General features: G+C 40.3%; 1 protein-coding gene across 1 annotated transcript; it reads right to left on the reverse strand.

Moving 5' to 3' along the window:
• On the reverse strand, window positions 1-19,910 carry LOC124277088 (sphingomyelin phosphodiesterase-like). Its single transcript, XM_046712741.1, has 13 exons — window positions 19,436-19,910; window positions 16,873-17,037; window positions 16,007-16,130; window positions 15,728-15,834; window positions 13,816-13,985; window positions 11,667-11,777; window positions 9,761-9,929; window positions 9,245-9,318; window positions 5,210-5,402; window positions 4,588-4,677; window positions 3,983-4,077; window positions 1,258-2,769; window positions 1-955 (listed from the first exon to the last, which is right to left on the reverse strand). Exons 1-12 carry the CDS (start codon window positions 19,805-19,807, stop codon window positions 2,655-2,657), a joined length of 1,785 nt encoding a protein of 594 aa, XP_046568697.1. The 5' UTR covers window positions 19,808-19,910; the 3' UTR covers window positions 1-955; window positions 1,258-2,654.
• Window positions 19,911-20,436: the final 526 nt, after the last annotated feature.

The raw sequence follows: 20,436 nt of genomic DNA on the forward strand, positions 1-20,436 counted from the left end.
TTGTTTTCAGACGTATACTTTATGCATTTTATTAATGATCAACAGAATATTTAAAACGCTCACATTTGGCACAAGTGATTGTCAATGACCGATATTTTAATTTCACGCATGAAGCAATCGATTGTCATAATACATAATAAAGTGTTAAAATTTGGCAAAGGTGATTGCCACTGACAGCGGTTCATCACTACACACATGAAACATCCGAAAGTCAAGGTGGAGGTCATCTGTTCTCAATATCACATATGAGAGTCCAGAACTGCTTGGCATCGTGGCACCATGGAATCAACCAGATTACGAATTGTTGCCAAGGGAATAATACCCCACTCTTCCTGTAGTTCTTGTGCCAACTGTTGGTGTTTCTGTGACTGGTGATACTGTTGATGGAGCGATTGCAGACTTTGATCACGAGCATCCCGTATAGGATCGACAGAGTTTAGACCTGAAGACGTTGAGGGCTATGGCAGTAGTTGGATGTTGTGGTTCCTGTAAAAGGCCGCTGTCAGACTAGTGCGGTCGGACGTTGGCGTGTTTAAAAATAACGTTTGCTTGTTGTGACCAAATAATTCCTCTGTGAATTTCCTCCAGTGTCTCCTCTACACCCACCCCTGACAGCGAATGGGACTTGTCCCTGAAAGTACCGCCTAGTCCAACTCACCAAGAACTATTCGGAGGATGTGATGACTCCCCAACACTTGCAGCTTTCGGCATTACTCAGTGTGTCAGAGTTCCTGGCAGCAAACCCGGGTCCTCTCCCAGTGGAAGTCAAGAGATTGGGAGGCACCAAAATTAAGGCAACAAGAATATCGGTGTGTCGGACAACGTGGTACTTGGGATGTAAGTGTGACATTTCGTAAGCGAAGTCAACATATTTAATTTTCTGTAACGGGTCAATCACATTTGTATCAAAAGTGACAGAGAATTAAATGATACCAAAAATATCATTACTTTAAACCTAGAGGTGTGACGATACGGAAATGTCACGATACGATACGTATCGCGATATCTTGGAACGGTACGATTCGATTCGATGCATATCAGGATATGCTATCTTAGATATTTTCTTTTAAAAAAAGTATATTTTGATAGCAAGTAACAGTGTAATTTTTTACACAACCGTCAATTTCTAGTGAACATTAACAATTTTAAGGTCAACGATACATATCACGGTACAAACAAAAGTATCGATATATTTATCGTCAGATAAAGTGTCACGATTATCGATACTACGATGTATCGTCACAGCTCTATTTAAACCAAAAAGGACAGGGTAGGTTTGGTTAGTTTGAATGTGTCTGAAGCTGCTAACGGGCCTATTCTCAAAGGGCTGTTGTAGGGTACGTTATATATTCTGGGTCGTACATAGATGGACCTCTAGTGTCAAAACCACAAGCAAGGCGATGACGGTAGTACCAAGATCAAGTCATGTCATCTTGTTCCTTAAGATACTTTGTTTGTGCAAAAGCTGGACATCCAGTGACAAAGTGGGAAGTGAATATATGTACACACATTCTTTTATCACAATTGGTGGTTTTGGGAGACATAAACCGAACTGAACTGTACTATGCTGCCCTACACAATTCTTGCTTGACTCTAAGGGTAAAGTGATCGAAACCAAAACGTGGTTACATAAAAATAAATTACTTGTCATCGAAAACATAGTTTGCCTTTATTGTTACTTAACAATTACTAAAAACAAAATATGTCTATACTAGTATCAACCTGTGGTGATGGGTCGAGACTGATATTGCCAATATCTGTTAATTTCAGAAAAAAAAACAGTAATCTTTGGAAGAGGTGGATCTGTCGCCTCTAAAGAAAAATATTTTTGAATGACAAACAATTATCTGTTGTTAGTCACTACACCTAGCTCGGACTAGTGTTTTCCCATACTATGAACTTTAAAAAGAGTGTTATAGATCTGAAATCACGTGCTAAGAAGGCTCTTATTCATGTTATGTCAGTTTCACAGAAATTTGGAATTTTAACCCCGAAAATATATTTCAAATTGTTTGATTCACAAATCCAACCGATTATGCTTTATGGGTCTGAAATTTGGGGATTTCAACGTCAACAATGTCACCTTTAGCATGCAAAAGATTTTTAAATGTAGCGGAAGCAACATCAAATTGTGTGGTTTATGGAGAATACAGTAAATCATTACTGTTGGTGAGGTTCGAATGATAAGATGCTGCTCTCATAGTATACACGATTAGATTCAAGTGGTATTTGCACACATGATTCATCATATGTCATCATTACTACCGATGAGGTTCTTACGATAAGATGCTGCTCTCGTAGTGTACACGATTAGATTCAAGTGGTATTTGCATACATGATTCAAAATATGTCATCATTACGGCTGATGAGGTTCTTACGATAAGATGCTGCTCTCATAGTTTACACGATCCTGTTGAACAGGTATTTGCACACATGATTGAAATCAGGCGCCATTACTGTTGATGAGGTTATAACGATAAGATGCTTCTCTCATAGTGTGCAGGATCCCGTTGAACAGGTATTTGTACATGTGATCTAAATCTGTTATTTACGCTGCTAAATTTCTGATGACAGGACGCTTCTCTGACAGTTTACATTATTTGATTGTAGAAGTTTTGCACGCAAAGTTGAATCTGGCTACAAGGGTGTTCCCCTCACAGATCTTCACACAGCCGTGGGTCCTCCGATCTTCCAGACTTCAGCAGACAGAGCACTTCGAACTTACAGTCGTGGGTGCAAGGAGTGAGGTCAGCCCCCTTGGATCTGTGACTGCAACCAGATTGTAAATACCCCTTAGTGGGATGGGTCCGGTAGAGTTGTGGATGTTGCTGGGTATGCCAACTTAACTATGATGAGAGAGGGTGAGTGGTGGGGAGATGAGAAAGAGAGAGGGAGTGAGAAAGAAAAGAGAGAGACAGAAAAATAGGAGTGAGAAAAGAGTGAGAGAGAGAAATAGGAGTGAGAAAGAAAGAGAGAGAAGAGATAGGGAGTGAGAAAGAAAGAGAGAAGAGATAGGGAGTGAGAAAGAAAGAGACAGAGAAGAGATAGGGAGGAGAAAGAAAGAGAGAAATAGAGTGAGAAAGAAAGAGAGAGAGAAATAGGAGTGAGAAAGAAAGAGAGAGAAACAGGAGTGAGAAAAAGAGAGAAAGAAATAGGAGTGAGAAAGAAAGAGAGAGAGAAATAGGAGTGAGAAGAGAGAGAGAGAAGAAAAAATTGGGAATGAGAAAGAGAGAGAAGAGATAGGGAGTGAGAAAGAAAGAGAGAGAGAATTGGGAGTGAGAAAGAAAGAGAGAGAGAAGAGATAGGGAGTGAGAAAGAAAGAGAGAGAGAAGAGATAGGGAGTGAGAAAGAAAGAGAGAGAAACAGGAGTGAGAAAAAGAGAGAAAGAAATAGGAGTGAGAAAGAAAGAGAGAGAGAAATAGGAGTGAGAAAGAAAGAAAGAGAGAGAGAAATAGGAGTGAGAAAGAAAGAGAGAGAAGAGATAGGGAGTGAGAAAGAAAGAGAGAGAGAAATAGGAGTGAGAAAGAAAGAGAGAGAGAGAAATTGGAATGACAAAAAAGAGAGAGAGAGAAAAAGGACACATGTCTACGCATCCCAAAGGCGTAGATCGATGCTCATGCTGTTGATCACTGGATTGTCTGGTCCAGACTGGATTATTTACAGACCGTCGCCATATAGCTGGAATATTGCTGAGTGCGGCGTTTAACAACAAGCCAAACAAACCAACAGTCAGATTTAGATTCTTGATTCACCCTAACGTTGGTGCCACCCTGCCACTATGCTGGGTGGCTCGGTCATATCAACTCGCATGTTTGCACGTATTTTTGCTGTAGTAGTCTCTCACGGTTATTGTGATTTATAAACAACCGATTTGGATAATGGCAAGTAAGGTGTAATTGACAGGGACAACTGAATACTAGCCAGTATTCCACTATGTACGCTTGTGTGATAATCTACAGAGCTGTTCGAGTGACATGCTTACCGAAGAAATTTGTTGAAGAGTCCGTCGTCGTCTCTCATCCTGTAAACGAGGTCGCTCCAGTCGGCGGGGGTGCTGCCGTTCATGCCGTAGGCAGTCTAAGAGAATAGAACAAACGAAATGCAGGAAAGATAATGTACCACCCTCAAACAAATAATAGTTACTATACTTCAGATTTCAGTAATCGATACTACTGGAAGGAAAACTGATCGTTATGTTTATAAATTAAAAACGCAAAAACGCAACAAAATTTGTCAGTTAATACACAAGCAATAATAATTTTACAGACTTATTTAATACAAATGACAAATGACTGAAGGTAATCAAATCCGTGACGTTGTTCAGGACAGTAATGCCCCTGCTATTATTTACCAACAGCGTCGTAAGAGGAGACTGACGGAATCGGGTGGTCAGACTCGCTGACTTGGTTAACACATGTCATCGTATCCCAAATGTCGTAGTATCGATGCTTATGCTGTTGATCACTGGATTGTCTCGTCCAGTTTCGATTATTTACAGACCGCCACCATATAGCTGGAATATTGCTGAGTGCGTCGTAAAACTAAACTCACTCACTCACTACAATGTGGCAAGATGACGTCACTTACCAATGGGCTGTATTCAAACTTCCAAGAAGGATCTGTGCTGGCGTTATTAGCAACGATATCGAAGTTATAATCTTCGTAATCCAGCACGGCCTACAAAATAGAAATAGAAATACAAAATCTCTTTCCACTATACCGAAGAATCGCAACTAATAGCAGTCCATTGCACGTAAACACGTTATGAATTGCTCTGAAATACTGCTGACATAGGATGGCACTCGTCTAAAATATATGCAAAGGCTTGTTAATAGTGCACGGGAACATATGACACACGCCACATTAGGGAATTGCACATCGGACATCATTCCTGTCACTGATGCGGATATATGTGGAAATGTGTTTTACAGCTATGTCAACCAACTTTCTTGAACTTTTGCTGAGGCCTTAATTGCTGCGACCTTGAAGGAACAACATGATCAAGACTAAAGTATGATCTTTCATATCCAGTCACTGATATGGAGAATTTTGTATCCTATTTTATTATTTGGTTAGGGGATATTTTGTCGCCAAAACCAAAGTCGGTTGTCGAAGAGAAACAATATTGATAGCATGTTGCATTAAAAGTAATATTTTACAATACGGTCGGAATTTAAGATGTTTGCAAGCAACAGTTATAACCACTTACGAAGGAGGAGTTGGTGTAGAAGCCGTCCATGGTGTAGATCCTATAGTTGGGGTTGTTGTTCGACATGGTCGTGACAGACCCACCCACGTAGGCCACGTTGACAGGACGGGTGAGGTTGGCGACGTCGTAGTACACGCGGAATTCGTCGCTGTGGGTGTGGCCGTTAAACTGGCCTACGATGGTGCTTTCGTACCTTTGATTATAAATATAAAAATATTATATTATAATATTAAAAGTCCTCGTCACCTGACTCGATTATCTGGTTCATGCTTTTCATTGTTTACCCATTACGTGAAGAATCGATGACCATGGTATCAGTCACTGGAATTTCTGCTCTCGATTCTCTTATTAACAGTTGTGTGTGTGTGTGTGTGTGTGTGTGTGTGTGTGTGCGTGTGTGTGTGTGGTGTGTGTGTGTGTGGTGTGTGGTGTGTGTTGTGTGTGTGTGTTGTGGTGTGTGTGTGTGTTGTGTGGTGTGTGTTGTGTGTGTGTGTGTGTGGTGTGGTGTGTGTGTGTGTTGTGTCGTGTGTGTGTTGTGTTGTGTGTGTGTGTGTTGTGTTGTGTTGTGTTTGCTTTTAGGCCTTTTTATCAACGCCGCACTCAGAAATATCCAGCTAGATGGCGACGAAGTGTAAATAATCGAGTAGGGACCAGAAAGTCCAGTCACCAGCATCATAACCATCTACGTAACTGGGATAAGGTGACTTGTGTCAACCAAGTCAGCGAGCCCGAACACCCGATCCCTTTAGTCGCCTCTTACGTCGAACACCGGTTGCTAAGGACCAATTCTAACCCGGATCGTATTCACAGACCTATTTCGTGTTAGTTATAATGTTTGTAATTTCTTAGAAATGGACACATATGCGGCCGAAAAGAACTTATTTTCATGCTGTAAAAGTGACGTTTCGACTGAATTCCTTGTCAAGCAACACTGACTGCTCTGTACATGGAACGGAATATATATGGCAGTTGGAGGGGAACTGGAACAACAGTTTATTGTATGAGAGAGTGGGTGAGATAAGAACAGCAGAATGGTGTAAATGTAACAAATGGATGGATAGAGAAGACCTGATGTCTCTATTACAGTATACATGTTAAGTATATTATTTTGTTGTTGCACCCTCTTTGGAATATACATAGTATAACAACAAACAGGATGTCTCTATGTAAAGCACCAAGTCTGAAGGTGTGATACATAGAGAATCTCACCCAAGTGTCTTCTGATATCAATTATATCAACACGAGTTGATAAAGTTACAAATATCCGAGGCTTGCCGAGGATATTTTTACTTTATCAACGAGTGTTGATATATTTGATATCAGAAGACACGAGGGTGAGATTCTATTTATCATCCAAAATCACTCTTCATTAATTTTCAATGAAAAATTTACATCTCTGAACAGAACATAGTTTTGATGATAAAAACACCTAATCTGTGTACTGTCAAGTAATATATACAGAGTGTTGCTATTCCAATCACGGATATATATATAGACAGATAGATTGTCTTAAAACCAAGTTAGTGATATCCTGAAATCATTTAGAGATTTCTAAAAATCAAATTAGCGACATCAACAAACCCTTCACATATACATGAATTACTGAGATCATAAAGTACCGGGATTTCACTCGAAATTACGCACATGGGCTTAAAAACGGGATATTTTCCCTTTATTAAGCCCATGGGCCTAAATTAAGATTTCAAATTTTATTGTTTAGAGTGACGTCCCTTTGCAAAAGCACATGGCGAACGTCAGCATATATATAACGTTTGTAGTGCAGTTAGATGTGTTCACGTGTATAGAACGTTTCAGACAGACAGACAGACAGACAGAAGTTTATTCGTAATATCGGCCTCATGGCCTATAATACAGTCACAAACATTGGCAGTTTCGTGAAACAGTGGTCATAATTAGTATTGGGATCTTACTTTAAAAACATAATGTAAAAATAGTGCTGTGCAGTATATAACTTGGGGGTTTTTGGATTGCAACATTGACTGCAGAGTGAGTGGGCCTTTGTAGACATTTTGTAATTGTTTGAAGTAACTGTCTCTGTACCGCTGATATTTGACACATCGGAAGAATACGTGATTCTCAGTTTCTGTTTCTACGGCATCACAGAATGAACACAAATAGTTCGTACGTGGGGCATCCTCATTAAGTCTGTACATGTTCACTTTAAAGTTGTTATTCGAAATACGAAACTTGATAAGTGCACGGATCAGATGTTTATATTTTAGTTCTGTTATGTAGGACTCCAGGCAAAGTTCATGTTTAAACTATGAATAATGACTGAAAAAAGTGGAGCTGTTGATTTCGTTGTGCCAAGTTTGGTAGGCGATATCCTTCAATCGTTGTTTGAAAGTATACATGAATAACTGAACGTTAGCAACGCCCTGGTTTAACCAGACATGAAAAAACCCGTTTCTGAATAATAAGTTTCTAACATTGGATGCCCAGTTTGTTCTGCCATATCATCAAATGTTTTTAGCATTCTGTAGCACTGCAGTGGATAACACTGTTCATTCATACTGAGTATCTTGAACCAAAACTTGATTACTCGAATCTGTGTTAATACGTAGATGGGGTGACGTCCAAGCTCCCCAAGTGCTTTGTTTGAACCACATTTTCCAATTTTCAGAAATCGTTTGAAATACATAGTATGGACCCTCTCGATTACATCAGAATATTTATGTCCCCATATTTCCGAGCCGTATAGTAGTATAGGTGCCACTTTTCGATCAAATATAGTTCTTGCACTTGAATAGGTTAGTTCTTGATACTTGTTAAAAAGTCTGAAAACAGAGAGGCAGGCTTTACTTGCTTGTTGAGCAAGTGTTTCACAGGTTTTTGTCCACACGAGCCTAGATGAAAATGTTATGCCGAGATATTTATAGTATGTAACCACCTTAAGAGGATTTTTACAAAAAGTCCATTTTTCGGAATGTCTCAGAATTCCTCCGTTGCGAAACACTATGGTATGTGTTTTGTTAAGATTCAGCTGTAATCCCCATTTGATACAGAATGATTCCAGGATATTAAGCTGGCGCTGTAGACCTATTACACTGGTAGCAAAAAGGACGATGTCATCAGCAAACATTAGCAGTAATAGATCTTGTATATCTTGCGTAACAAAAATTCCATTGTTGCCTGATTGGTAGAGCTCTGTTGCAAATTCATTAATAAAGAGAAGGAAGAGGAGGGGGCTGAGAATACACCCTTGTCTCACTCCACGGGAAGTATCAAAAGTTTCAGTTCTTGAATCAGTATTCACTCTTACACTGGCTTTCACCGATGTGTACATACTTTTAAGCAACATCTTTATCTTTCCGTGACAGCCGCGTTGAATCAAAATATATAGCAGTTTACCTCCGTCCACAAAGTCAAATGCCTTTTTAAAGTCAACGAAACCACAGTAGAAACGCCCTTTGGGTTTGCACAAATATTTCGAACACAAAGCCTGAAGAGTAAAAATATGGTGAGTAGTTGAATATTGAGGGCGGAAACCAGCTTGACTCTCGGATAATATTCCGTTTAACTCAACCCACGTTGAACGTTTCGGAGTCCCATGAGAGGTCAGGTACTCTATACTCAAATAGACAATCTCAATCCATATGACTCAAACGCAGTCGCAATAAAATATGATAATATCATTATTAAAGTTCATTCTATTTTACTGTGTTAGAATCATACACACAAACATTTCTCGAATTTAAATCCTTGGCTTAATTATTGGGTTTATATTTTGTAATGAGATGGGTCATTTTCCGTTATTAAGCCCAGGGCTTAAATACGGGAAATTCCGGTACTGACTTAATAGTATAACGATGCCATTGACAGAGATAGTTGTCATTTCTCACCTGCTGGGTGCGCTAGGGTAGCCTAGTGGTTAAAGCGTTCGTTCATCAAGCTGAAGACCCGGGTTCGATTCCCCACATGGGTACAATGTGTAACGCCCCCAGTCTGTGTCCCCAGCCGCGATATTGCTGTAATATTGATTAACGCGGCGTAAAACTAAACTCACTCACTCACCTGCTGACGATGTTGTAGTAGTTCCAGCTCCAGGCCTTCAAGCAGTTGGTGGGCATATGGCCGAGGATGAACACCTGCAAGGTTTGGGACAACATTGTCCAATTAGGGTTAGCCATTAGAGTTTCTAGGACTTCTATCTTTCCCCACAACGACACATGTGGTTTCACCTTAGGCAACTGAGTTTGTACAAAATTGCCTCTGTACACCCTGCAGAAAATGGGTACCCGTGGGATAAGTTATATGATTACAAACTTTCCAGCGCCATATCGGTTGGGTTTTCCGGGGTAATATTGTTCATTAGATCATGCCCGTGTGGCGTGGGGTTCAGCGCTATGTAGTAGTAGTAGTAGTAGTAGTAGTAGTAGTAGTAGTAGTAGTAGTAGTAGTAGTAGTAGTAGTATAACACGTGATGAACAGTTAGCTGTTTGACACATCCAGACACTGTTTTCTCCCCTACGACTCTCCCTCCACCACCCCTCACACACGCACGCACGCGCACACACACTCCTCTCTGACCTTCTCCCCAACGTCCTCCGCCTTCTGTAACGTCTCCGCCAGCCACTGCAACTCGCCGTTCGGATCGGTAGTGTTGATGAAGAGCCACCAGTTGTTGATGTAGCAGAAGATGTTGTTGACGGAGATGATGCGGAACCCGGGAAATGGGGAGAAAGTGTAGAAGCCCCCTCTGTAACAAAATACTCAAATTTAACGTATGTTATATTTGGGATTATACTTTCTAAATAAAGTATTGGTTTTCGTACCTCTTTTTATTGAGTTCACCTTAAGCCTTTAATCAGTTCGGCGAAGATCGATGCTCATGCTGTTTCTCACTTGATTGTCGGTCCAGACTCGATTATTTACAGCCGCTGCCTTATAGTTGGAATATTGCTGAATTCGGCGTTAAACAACAAACCAACCAACCAACTTTATTCAGTTCTTGCATTCATTCCAGTTTCTCACAAGCTGGTCTAAAGACAATCTCACTTAGTGCTCAATGTGTCTAAAACTAAAGAGATAATTATTGATTTCAGAACACGTAAGCCTGTGCATTTACCAGTCACTGTCCATGGTTCAGATGTTGAAATTGTCAAGAACTACACATATCTTGGAACAATAATTGATGGCAAATTGAACTGGAATAATAATACAGGTGCTTTATGCAAAATGGTCAACAACGTTTATATTTCTTGCGGAAACTTCGCTCTTTTAATGTTGACAAAACTATTCTTTCACTGTTTTATCGTAGTTTTATTCAAAGCGTCTTAACCTTCTCAATCCAGCGCTGGTATGGATCCCTATCAATTCAAAACCGAAACAAACTTTAAGAAAGCAGTCGCAAATGTGCATTTCGACCCTTTGGCTTACGTGTATGAGGAAAGAGTGTTAACTCTGGCAAGTAAACTTTTACATGACTCCTCACACATTTTAAACACTGAATATAAACTTTTACATGACCCCTCACACATTTTAAACACTGAATATAAACTTTTGCCTGACTCCTCACACATTTTAAACACTGAATATAAACTTTTACATGACTCCTCACACATTTTAAACACTGAATATATCTTTTACATGACTTCTCGCACATTTTAAACACTGAATATAAACTTTTACATGACGCCTCACAAATTTAAACACTGAATATAAACTTTTACATGACTCCTCACACATTTTAAGCACTGAATATAAACTTTTACATGACTCCTCACACATTTTAAACACTGAATATAAACTTTTACCTTCTGGCAGACGTTTCCAAATTCCAAAATTTAAATCAAACAGAGCCCTGAAATCGTTCATCCCGTCCAGCATCGGCTTTTTAAACAATAAATGATATATCTTTACATACAAATCTTATCCGTACTTGTATATGTACACTGTTGTTGTTGTATTAATCATAACTGTTTTACCCGCATATTTTTAACCTGTGTTCAATAATGTATTTTACAGTACATTTACCTGTGAGTAACGCTCTTATATTTACCTTATTTACCCTATATTCATATGTGCGCTATGTGCTGATGTACAGCAAATTCCTATTCAGGGTGCTAAAGTTTTTTCTTCTATTAATTATTATCTAACCTCTGTCATTATAAAAATGTTTAATGCAGCACTCCAGCAATATTCCAGCGTAATAACGATGGTCTGTAAATATCCAATTCTGGACCAGACAATCCAGTGATTGAGATTATGTGCTTCGATCTATGCAGTTGGGGTAGGGTCACAGCATGAACCAAGTCAACGAACCTGATCCCGTTAGCTGCCTGTCTCCATGGGTTGCTGAATGGAGACCCATTCTAACCCAGATTGTCGGCGAGTACTATGTGCAAGAAATGCGCACATATCTCTCGCATTAAGTCGACGTTAAAACAGCAAGCCAGTCATAAAGCCTCATGACGGTGCATCTTTGTTAACCCACCTCATGATAGTTTCCTTGGTGTCATCAGGAAGCCACCGAGTCCAATGTGTTGCCATAGCAGTATACATCCATTCCTGGGACAGGTTACCCTTGATGTAATCCGGAGGAAAACTGTTAAAATAATAATAGTGAATATGAAATATTAACATTGATATCTTATTGACATGAGTGTTTAACTTAAGAAATGAGTTTTGGAAAAAATCCGTGTAGATCTCATCAGAAATATATTTTAAAAAATTGTTTGTTTTGTTGTTGTTGTTGTTGCTGTGGGTTTTTTATTACTCATAGAACAAAAAACTTCTACCATAAAGGTCGTTACATAATGACACATACAAATACATGTTTATAATCAGATATCCCACACAACAGGATGTAAGACAGTTAAACCTCCGAAATACCAAGGTGTATACTGTGTTGTACGTAGTTCCACATCCCACATATCATGCTGTATATAGCGCAACATCCAGCATACCATGTTGTATATAGCGTCATATCCAACATATCATATTGTATATTGGGCCACATTACATCATGATGTTGTATACATCCAGCATCATATACGACGTCATATCATATCAAAGTATATATTATTACATCCGATGTTGTATATAGCATCATATCCAGCATATCATAAAGTATATGGTCATACATCCGATGTTGTATATAGCGTCATATATAGCATCACATAACATATAAAGTATATGGCATTACATCTGATGTTGTATATAGCATCATATCCAACATATAAAGTATATGGCATTACATCTGATGTTGTATATAGCGTCATATCCAACATATAAAGTATATGGCATTACATCTGATGTTGTATATAGCGTCATATCCAACATATAAAGTATATGGCATTACATCTGATGTTGTATATAGCGTCATATCCAACATATAAAGTATATGGCATTACATCTGATGTTGTATATAGCGTCATATCCAACATATAAAGTATATGGCATTACATCTGATGTTGTATATAGCATCATATCCAACATATAAAGTATATGGCATTACATCTGATGTTGTATATAGCATCATATACGACATATCAGATTATTTATGGTGTCACGTCTGACATGTCATGGTGTATATTAAGTAACATCCAGCATATCATATTGTATATTGTGCCACATCTGACATATCATGTTATACATGGCGTGATAAGGTTTAATAACTATAAAGTGACACATAGATTACACATATACGAATAAACAAAATGCAGTCTCCCAGGTATTGATCAAATGATTCCATTTTCAGACCCACAAATTATATTCCGGAGTTCACACGGTTTTCAGTTAAGAAACGGCGCTTGTTCATGGCATGAAGTTTTTAATATCTTGAATTCACTGAAAACATAAATATGAAATCATTTGTATGTATACATATGCTGAAACGTAGGTGTAAGGGATCAAGTATGGAGATCATTGTAAAAGCATATTTCGTTTTGCCGATACCACAAACATCATATATGATCACCTACAATCCGGGTTAGAGGTCAGGTGACCAGATACGGTTATATTAGCAGAATGTGCTCTTTGAATCAGGTCGGGCTTTCAATACTACATTCGCACGTTTTGTTTATTCCAGTTCCCGCCTGTTGGTCGTTTGCATGCCGTCTATATTTACTAAATCATTTTTTCACTTCACAAAATCAAAATTCACTATTGATGTTTAGCGCCAGCAAACGGGTATTTGTAGATATTGGTCATTACTTTTGGTAAAGATCCTCATTGCCGGAATGGCTTGGTTTCACTACATAAGTCATCATTCATACAGCTAACTTCGTTTAGTAGTAAGGGCGGGGTGGTAGCCCAGTGTTTAAAGCGTTCGCTCGAAGACCCAGGTTCGATTCCAAACATGGGTACAATGTATGAAGCCCATTCCTGTGTCCCCTGCTGTGATATTGCTGGAATATGGCTAAAAGCGGCGTAAAACAATACTCACCCACTCGTTTAGTAGTAACTACTAACCACAGCTTTTTGTGATTCTGTTCAAGAGGCACTCCGCCGAGTGCAAAGTCTACTGTACTTAAAGCCCTCGTAAAATTATTATAGGATATTTATATAGCACACATTTCCAAGCAACTAGTGCATGCTCAAGGCTCATGTCAATTCCTTCTATGGCAAAAGCCGAGAATTACCTGTTACACGGGGCTGTGTCATGGTTACCGGCACAGAAGTACACCTGTTTTCCCGGCAGGTACTTGTCGAAGTAGGACACCAGACGGTCCAGGGCTGCAAGCTGTTCGGTCCGGGTTTGATTCCACACGTCATGCGCGGCGATGTCTCCCGTGAATATAATGAAGTCAAACTGAAGATCACCAACAATAGTCGTTCAAGTTGTAATCAAGAATGCTCATATTTCATTATAGAAAACACCTGTTTATCCGGAAACCGCTGTTACAGGGTGCTTACTGTCAGGAACATCTGTAAAATTAACTGACTGACTGACTGACTGACTGACTGACTGAGTTTTGGTTTTACGCCTCTTTTAGCAATATTCCAGCAACATCACGGCGGGGGACACCAGAAATGGGCTTCACACATTGTACCCATGTGGGGATTCGAACCCGGGTTTTCGGCGTGACGAGCCAACGATTTAACCACTAGGCTAGCCCACCGCCCCGTAAAATTAACATGGACAATAGTTATAACCATAACGAATGGGTATGACTACGTACTGAGCGAGATTTAGCTGAAGCTATTTAAGGTTGCCATGCCAATGGTACATACAAATGATTCAACAACAAGTGAAAAATCATATATTTGTTAATCAAATGGCATCTTCACGATAACTAAGCAATTAAAGTCAAATAAACTGACATCGTTAACCAGAACGTATAATTTGTCTGTCTTATCGTTGAGAGGATCTTTTGTAACTTCAGACTTTCATAACTGTAACGTTAATATGTGGTATGTATATCAATAATGAGTGAGTATGGTTTTACGCCGCTTTTAGCAATATTCCAGCAATATCACGGCAGGGGACACCAGAAATGGGCTTCACACATTGTACCCATGTGGGGAATGGAACCCGGGTCTTCGGCGTGACGAGCAAACGCTTTAACCACTGGGCTATACCAATAATGACAGGTGAAATTGATGAATGCCACCTCTTATTTAAGTGTAACAGGTTTTCCAGACCATGATCTACATGTCTTCCTTTCATGAATTATAATCAAGGGTTGTGTGGTAGCCACATGGTTTAAGCGTCAAGCCGAAGCCAGGTTCGGTTCTCAACATGGGTATAATGTCTGAAGCCCATTTACTATGTCCGCCGCATTACTATTCCTTAAATATTGCTGAATGCGGCGTTAAACCATACTCACTCACTCATTATAAATCTGACAAAGGTTGTGATCGGTGTTGTCATACAAAGTGGATGCTATCCTTTCATTGGGCCCTAATGGTCAAAGTTTCTATGCTGCCTTTAGCAATGAAACACACAATGCCATTTTAGAAAGTGGTCAAATGTAAAGTATGTCAGACGCCTAGACCGCTCAGCCACCGCGGCTTCCACAAAAATGGAAGTCGGACAACTGGTAGTCTAGACTACGGACTTTGTGTACCCCTCTGATAAGTGTTAATTGGCACGGCTGCCACGACCGAAAGCTATTAAATACACAATGCCATTTTAGAAAGTGGTCAAATGTAACGTATGTCTAGACTACGGATTGTGTCTAGGCGTCTGACTTTGCGTGACTCTGAGGGTGTGGGTTCGAATCCCGGATGGGACTCAACCCCAAAAGTACGAGAATCTGTACTTTACTAAGAAAGTGTAATCCCAAATAGAACATACGTTGCCTTTAGCAATATATCACGGCGGGGACACCAGAAATGGGCTTCACACAATGTACCCATGTGGGGAATGGAACCAGAGTCTTCGGTGTGACGAGCGAACGCTTTAACCACTAGGCTACCCCACCACTCGTTTTTGGTATCAGATTCGAGGAGATGTACACGTATTGTTTGTATTTTGTATAGTCTGTTTTTTGGTGTGTTTGAGATCCTGTCTGTCTGTATGGTCAACTATATGTCTCCAGTATATCTCACCTCGTCTGTCTTGGTGGCAAGGTGCTGAAACAGGTTGTCCACGATGATGAGAGGGGAGTCACACGTGCGATAGTCCCCCCATTTGCCTGCACCTGGGACACCTGCATCTGCATCCGGGAATGAGAAAACAGGTAGATCAGCTCCCTTTGTAACCATGACAACTTAACCCAGTCACAGAAATACAGATTGATTGAATTGTTATATCACACGTTAATTTACCTCAAAGAAATATTATGATGGAGTACGTGATAAATTGTTCACGTGACGCTGATGACGTACCTGGTTTACCGTCGTTGCTACGGCAACACAGAGGCTCGTGGCAGATGGCGTTAGCCCCCTCTTGGTACATCAGGTCAATGTGAATGTCTGTCAGCTGGAGGAACCTGACCTTGGGGGACCCGGGCTGCAGGAGAATTGAGATATGTGAGGGAGCGGTCTGGCCTTGGGGGGACACGGGGCCATCAACTGTCATCTGCACAGCTGAGGCAGAATACCACACATTGTGACCGCTTGGTTTTCGTATTCGTCATCTCTTGCAATAAACATAGCCACCACAAAGGACTGACTGACTGAGTTTAGTTTTACGCCGCTTTCAGCAATATTCCAGCAATATCACGGCGGGGGACACCAGAAATGGGCTTAACACATTGTGCTCATGTGGGGCCACCACAAAGGAGATCTCAGATGGATGAAAGGTACGACGCAGACAGATCAACAGTGAATGAATCTAGGTTTCAATGAATCCGTGGGCCACGAGGTCACATAAGTTAGTTGCGATATCATGATGCGAATTGCAAAACATAAAAGAATAATGGATAACTATTGTTCTATGCATTATTTGTGTGCTTGTTGTTGTATGCCTCACTCAGCAATATTCCAGCTATATGACGGCGGTCTGTAAATAATCAAGTCTGGACCAGACAATCCAGTGATCAACAGCATGAGCATCGATCTACGCAATTGGTATACGATGACATGTGTCAGCCAGGTCAGCCAGTCTGACCACTCGATCCCGTTAGTCGACAAGCTTGTGTTGCTGAAGACCAATTCTAACACAGATCTTCACCGATCAATAGATGCATTAAACAGACAGACATTTCAATTAAACATTAGATATTGACAAATGCACGGAATCCTCAACTCACCGCCGGGGGTCGGGGAGGTTTGACCGGTGGTTTGGGTGTGTCGGGGAGGGTGATGTTCCACATGTCCGTGGGGAAATAGGGTGTGGCGCAGTCCGGTCCCACCAGTATGCCGCAGATGTCGTTGGGGCTGAGGGCAGTCTGCTGAACCACCGCCATCACCATGTCCTGAAAAGACATGTTTGTTTGTTTGTTTTACATCGTGTTCAACAATATTCCAGCTTTAACACAGCGGTTTGTAAGTAATATAATCTGGAACAGACAATCCAGTGATGGGCATTAAGAGCGTCGATCTACGCAACTGCCAGACAATCACATACATCAGCGATTATATATATATATCAGAGAGTTGGTGAAGACAAAGTTTTTAAGTCGTATCTTCATGGTACTGAAGAGAAAGCATGAAGAGAAATAGATTGTCCAAAGCATGAAGAGAAATAGACTGTCCAAAGCATGACGAGAAATAGACTGACCAAAGCATGGAGAGAAATAGACTGTCCAAAGCATTAGGAGAAATAGACTGTCCAAAGCATGAAGAGAAATAGACTGTCCAAAGCACAGGGGCGTGTCACGCTTAGAAACAGCGTTAGAAAGACATATAGGTATATAGACCCAACCCTAGTACTATCTAAAAGGAAAGGGATGTAACGACGGAACCACCCCCTCCTCAAATCAAAGTCAGATTTCACCACGTAAACTATTTTTAAAGCCCCGTCGAGCCCTACGGATCGAAAGCCAGATGATTTCCCTACGAAATGAGCTATAAATGGTCAGAATCGGATCATTATTTCAAAAGTTATACGCCACGACTCACCGATAACAGCTACCTCCGCAATTCCAAGCCAAAATCATGGATCAGCCAAGACAGCGAAAACTCACCTTTTAAATTCGTTTATTAATTCCAGCCACGTTGACAGAACCTATGAAGGGCTAGATTCGATCGGCAGCGGCATTCCACGGATCTAAAAACTTATTGCAACATCTACAAATCATTTCCTCGACAGTAAGCAGGCATTTTCTCAAAAACCATCGGCAATCATATTCACTTGTCGGCCATAGATGGCCTTGACATTTAAGTGACCTGAGCAGTAAATTGGTAAGAATAATTTTAGAGGTTAAACATTTATAAATATAATTTCCTAAAAATGAATCAATATCGAATGCAGTTTTACAACCTCTAAAATTATTCTTAACAATTTACTGTTCCGTACATCATCCAAAATAGAAGGAACATTGCAAAGTTCATATTTCGGGCCCATTAGCAGACAGGCAAAATCTTACAGTATATTATATTTTCCACCAATCGGATGGCCAAATTCAGTTTCTGCGGATCTGCTAAGATCACTTGAATGTCAAGGCCATTTATGGCCGACAAGTGAGTGTGATTGCCGATGGTTTTGGAGAAAATGCCTGCTTACTGTCGAGGAAATGATTTGTAGATGTTGCAATACAGTAGTACTAGGGTTGGGTCTATATACCTATATGTCTTTCTAACGCTGTTTCTAAGCGTGACACGCCCATGTGGTCCAAAGCATGGAGAGAAATAGACTGTCTAAAGCATGGAGAGAAATAGATTGTCCAAAGCATGATGAGAAATAGACTGTCTAAAGCATGGAGAGAAATAGATTGTCCAAAGCATGAAGAGAAATAGACTGTCCAAAGCGGGAAGTGAAATAGATTGTCCAAAGCATGGAAGAAATAGACTGTCTAAGGCATGAAGAGAAATAGACTGTCCAAAGCATGGAGAGAAATAGTTTGTCCAAAGCATGAAGAGAAATAGACTGTCCAAAGCATGAACAGAAATAGATTGTCCAAAGCATGGAGAGAAATAGACAGTCCAAAGCGGGAAGTGAAATAGGCTGTCCAAAGCATGAAGAGAAATAGATTGTCCAAAGCATGAACAGAAATAGACTGTCCAAAGCATGAAAAGAAATAGATTGTCCAAAGCATGGAGAGTAATAGACTGTGCAAAGCACGAAGAGAAATAGGCTGTCCAAAGCATGACGAGAAACAGGCTGTCCAAAGCACGAAGAGAAATAGGCTGTCCGAAGCAGGAAGAGAAAGACTGTCCAAAGCATTGCCGTTGTGAGTTGTGAGGCATTTGGTATAATATGACGATCTTAACTCGCCTTATACTTAGAAGTAGCTGATGCGTTGAACTCATCTTATACATGGGTATGACTCTCTGAACTAAACGTACACACAGGTATGACTCTCTGAACTAAACGTACACACAGGTATGACTCTGAACTAAACGTACACACAGGTGTGACTCTCTGAACTAAACGTACACACAGGTATGACTCTCTGAACTAAACGTACACACAGGTATGACTCTGAACTAAACGTACACACAGGTATGACTCTGAACTAAACGTACACACAGGTATGACTCTGAACTAAACGTACACACAGGTATGACTCTGAACTAAACGTACACACAGGTATGACTCTCTGAACTAAACGTACACACAGGTATGACTATCTGAACTAAACGTACACACAGGTATGACTCTCTGAACTAAACTTACCCACAGGTATGACTGAGGTTAAACGTTCAACTCACCTTATATTCAGGTACGATGTAGGTACACACTCTATCAGTTTCAAAGTGGAAATGTTTACATATGTGGATCACCGCTCTCGCAATATCTGCTTCTGGTCGTTTGTCCACCACCATACTCCGTATAGTGTTCACAAGCAGCTTACACGCGAAACACCGGTCACTTTCACCGATGTTCGTTCCAAGTTGCCCCAGCGCATGATGACCGGCCATAGAAAATACATACTCTTTTGCCGCATTTCTCGTATTCGTTTCAAAATGTTCATCAAACTTTGTCTTCGTTCTTGTGGCGTCCGTTACCTGGGCAACAGTACACAGTACCGTTAAACACAAAACCACCCTTAATGACATTGTAGATCTAGTTAGAATCACCATAAGGTAAAAATGATTCTAATTGTTATTCGGCCGACATATTGTGGGCGATGCCTGAAGTCTATATTATCAGATACATGTGGTCTGTGGTTTGTAGGTAGATGCATCACACATTGGTATGTCGTGCTGATTGATGTTATCGCCAATGTGACGCCAGTGTAGATGTGAACGGGTTAATATCAGACCTTATTTGGTACATATGTACGTAGATACATGTGTGTCATATCTATACTAGCATACAGTGTATCGTACACTTTTAATCTCAGGTCACATGTCGATCACGTATTTTTCTGCACTGACATTGTACATGATGTTTGTTGTTTTATGCCGCAGACAGCAATATAATAGAAGTATTTGGATAAGACAAATGCATTGCTACAATCATAAACTGTTAATAAAGCACATGCGATACATGCGGTATCACCATGGGCACGTGAGTTTGCTCAAAATTGTCCCAGCAGAAAATGGGTACCCGATGGGATAAGTCATGTGACTATTAACCTTCCAGCGCCACACAGGCACCTTGTGTTATCGGGGTAATAATAATCAGATTGTGTGTTAGCGCTTTGAGCATGTGCCTTGTACATGGAAAAGCGCATTAGAAATTCACATGTATTATTATATTATTAATC

The sequence above is a fragment of the Haliotis rubra genome, unplaced genomic scaffold (genome assembly GCF_003918875.1).
Source record: "Haliotis rubra isolate DU_JTF1 unplaced genomic scaffold, ASM391887v1 Scf218, whole genome shotgun sequence".
Taxonomy (NCBI): Eukaryota; Metazoa; Mollusca; class Gastropoda; order Lepetellida; family Haliotidae; genus Haliotis; species Haliotis rubra.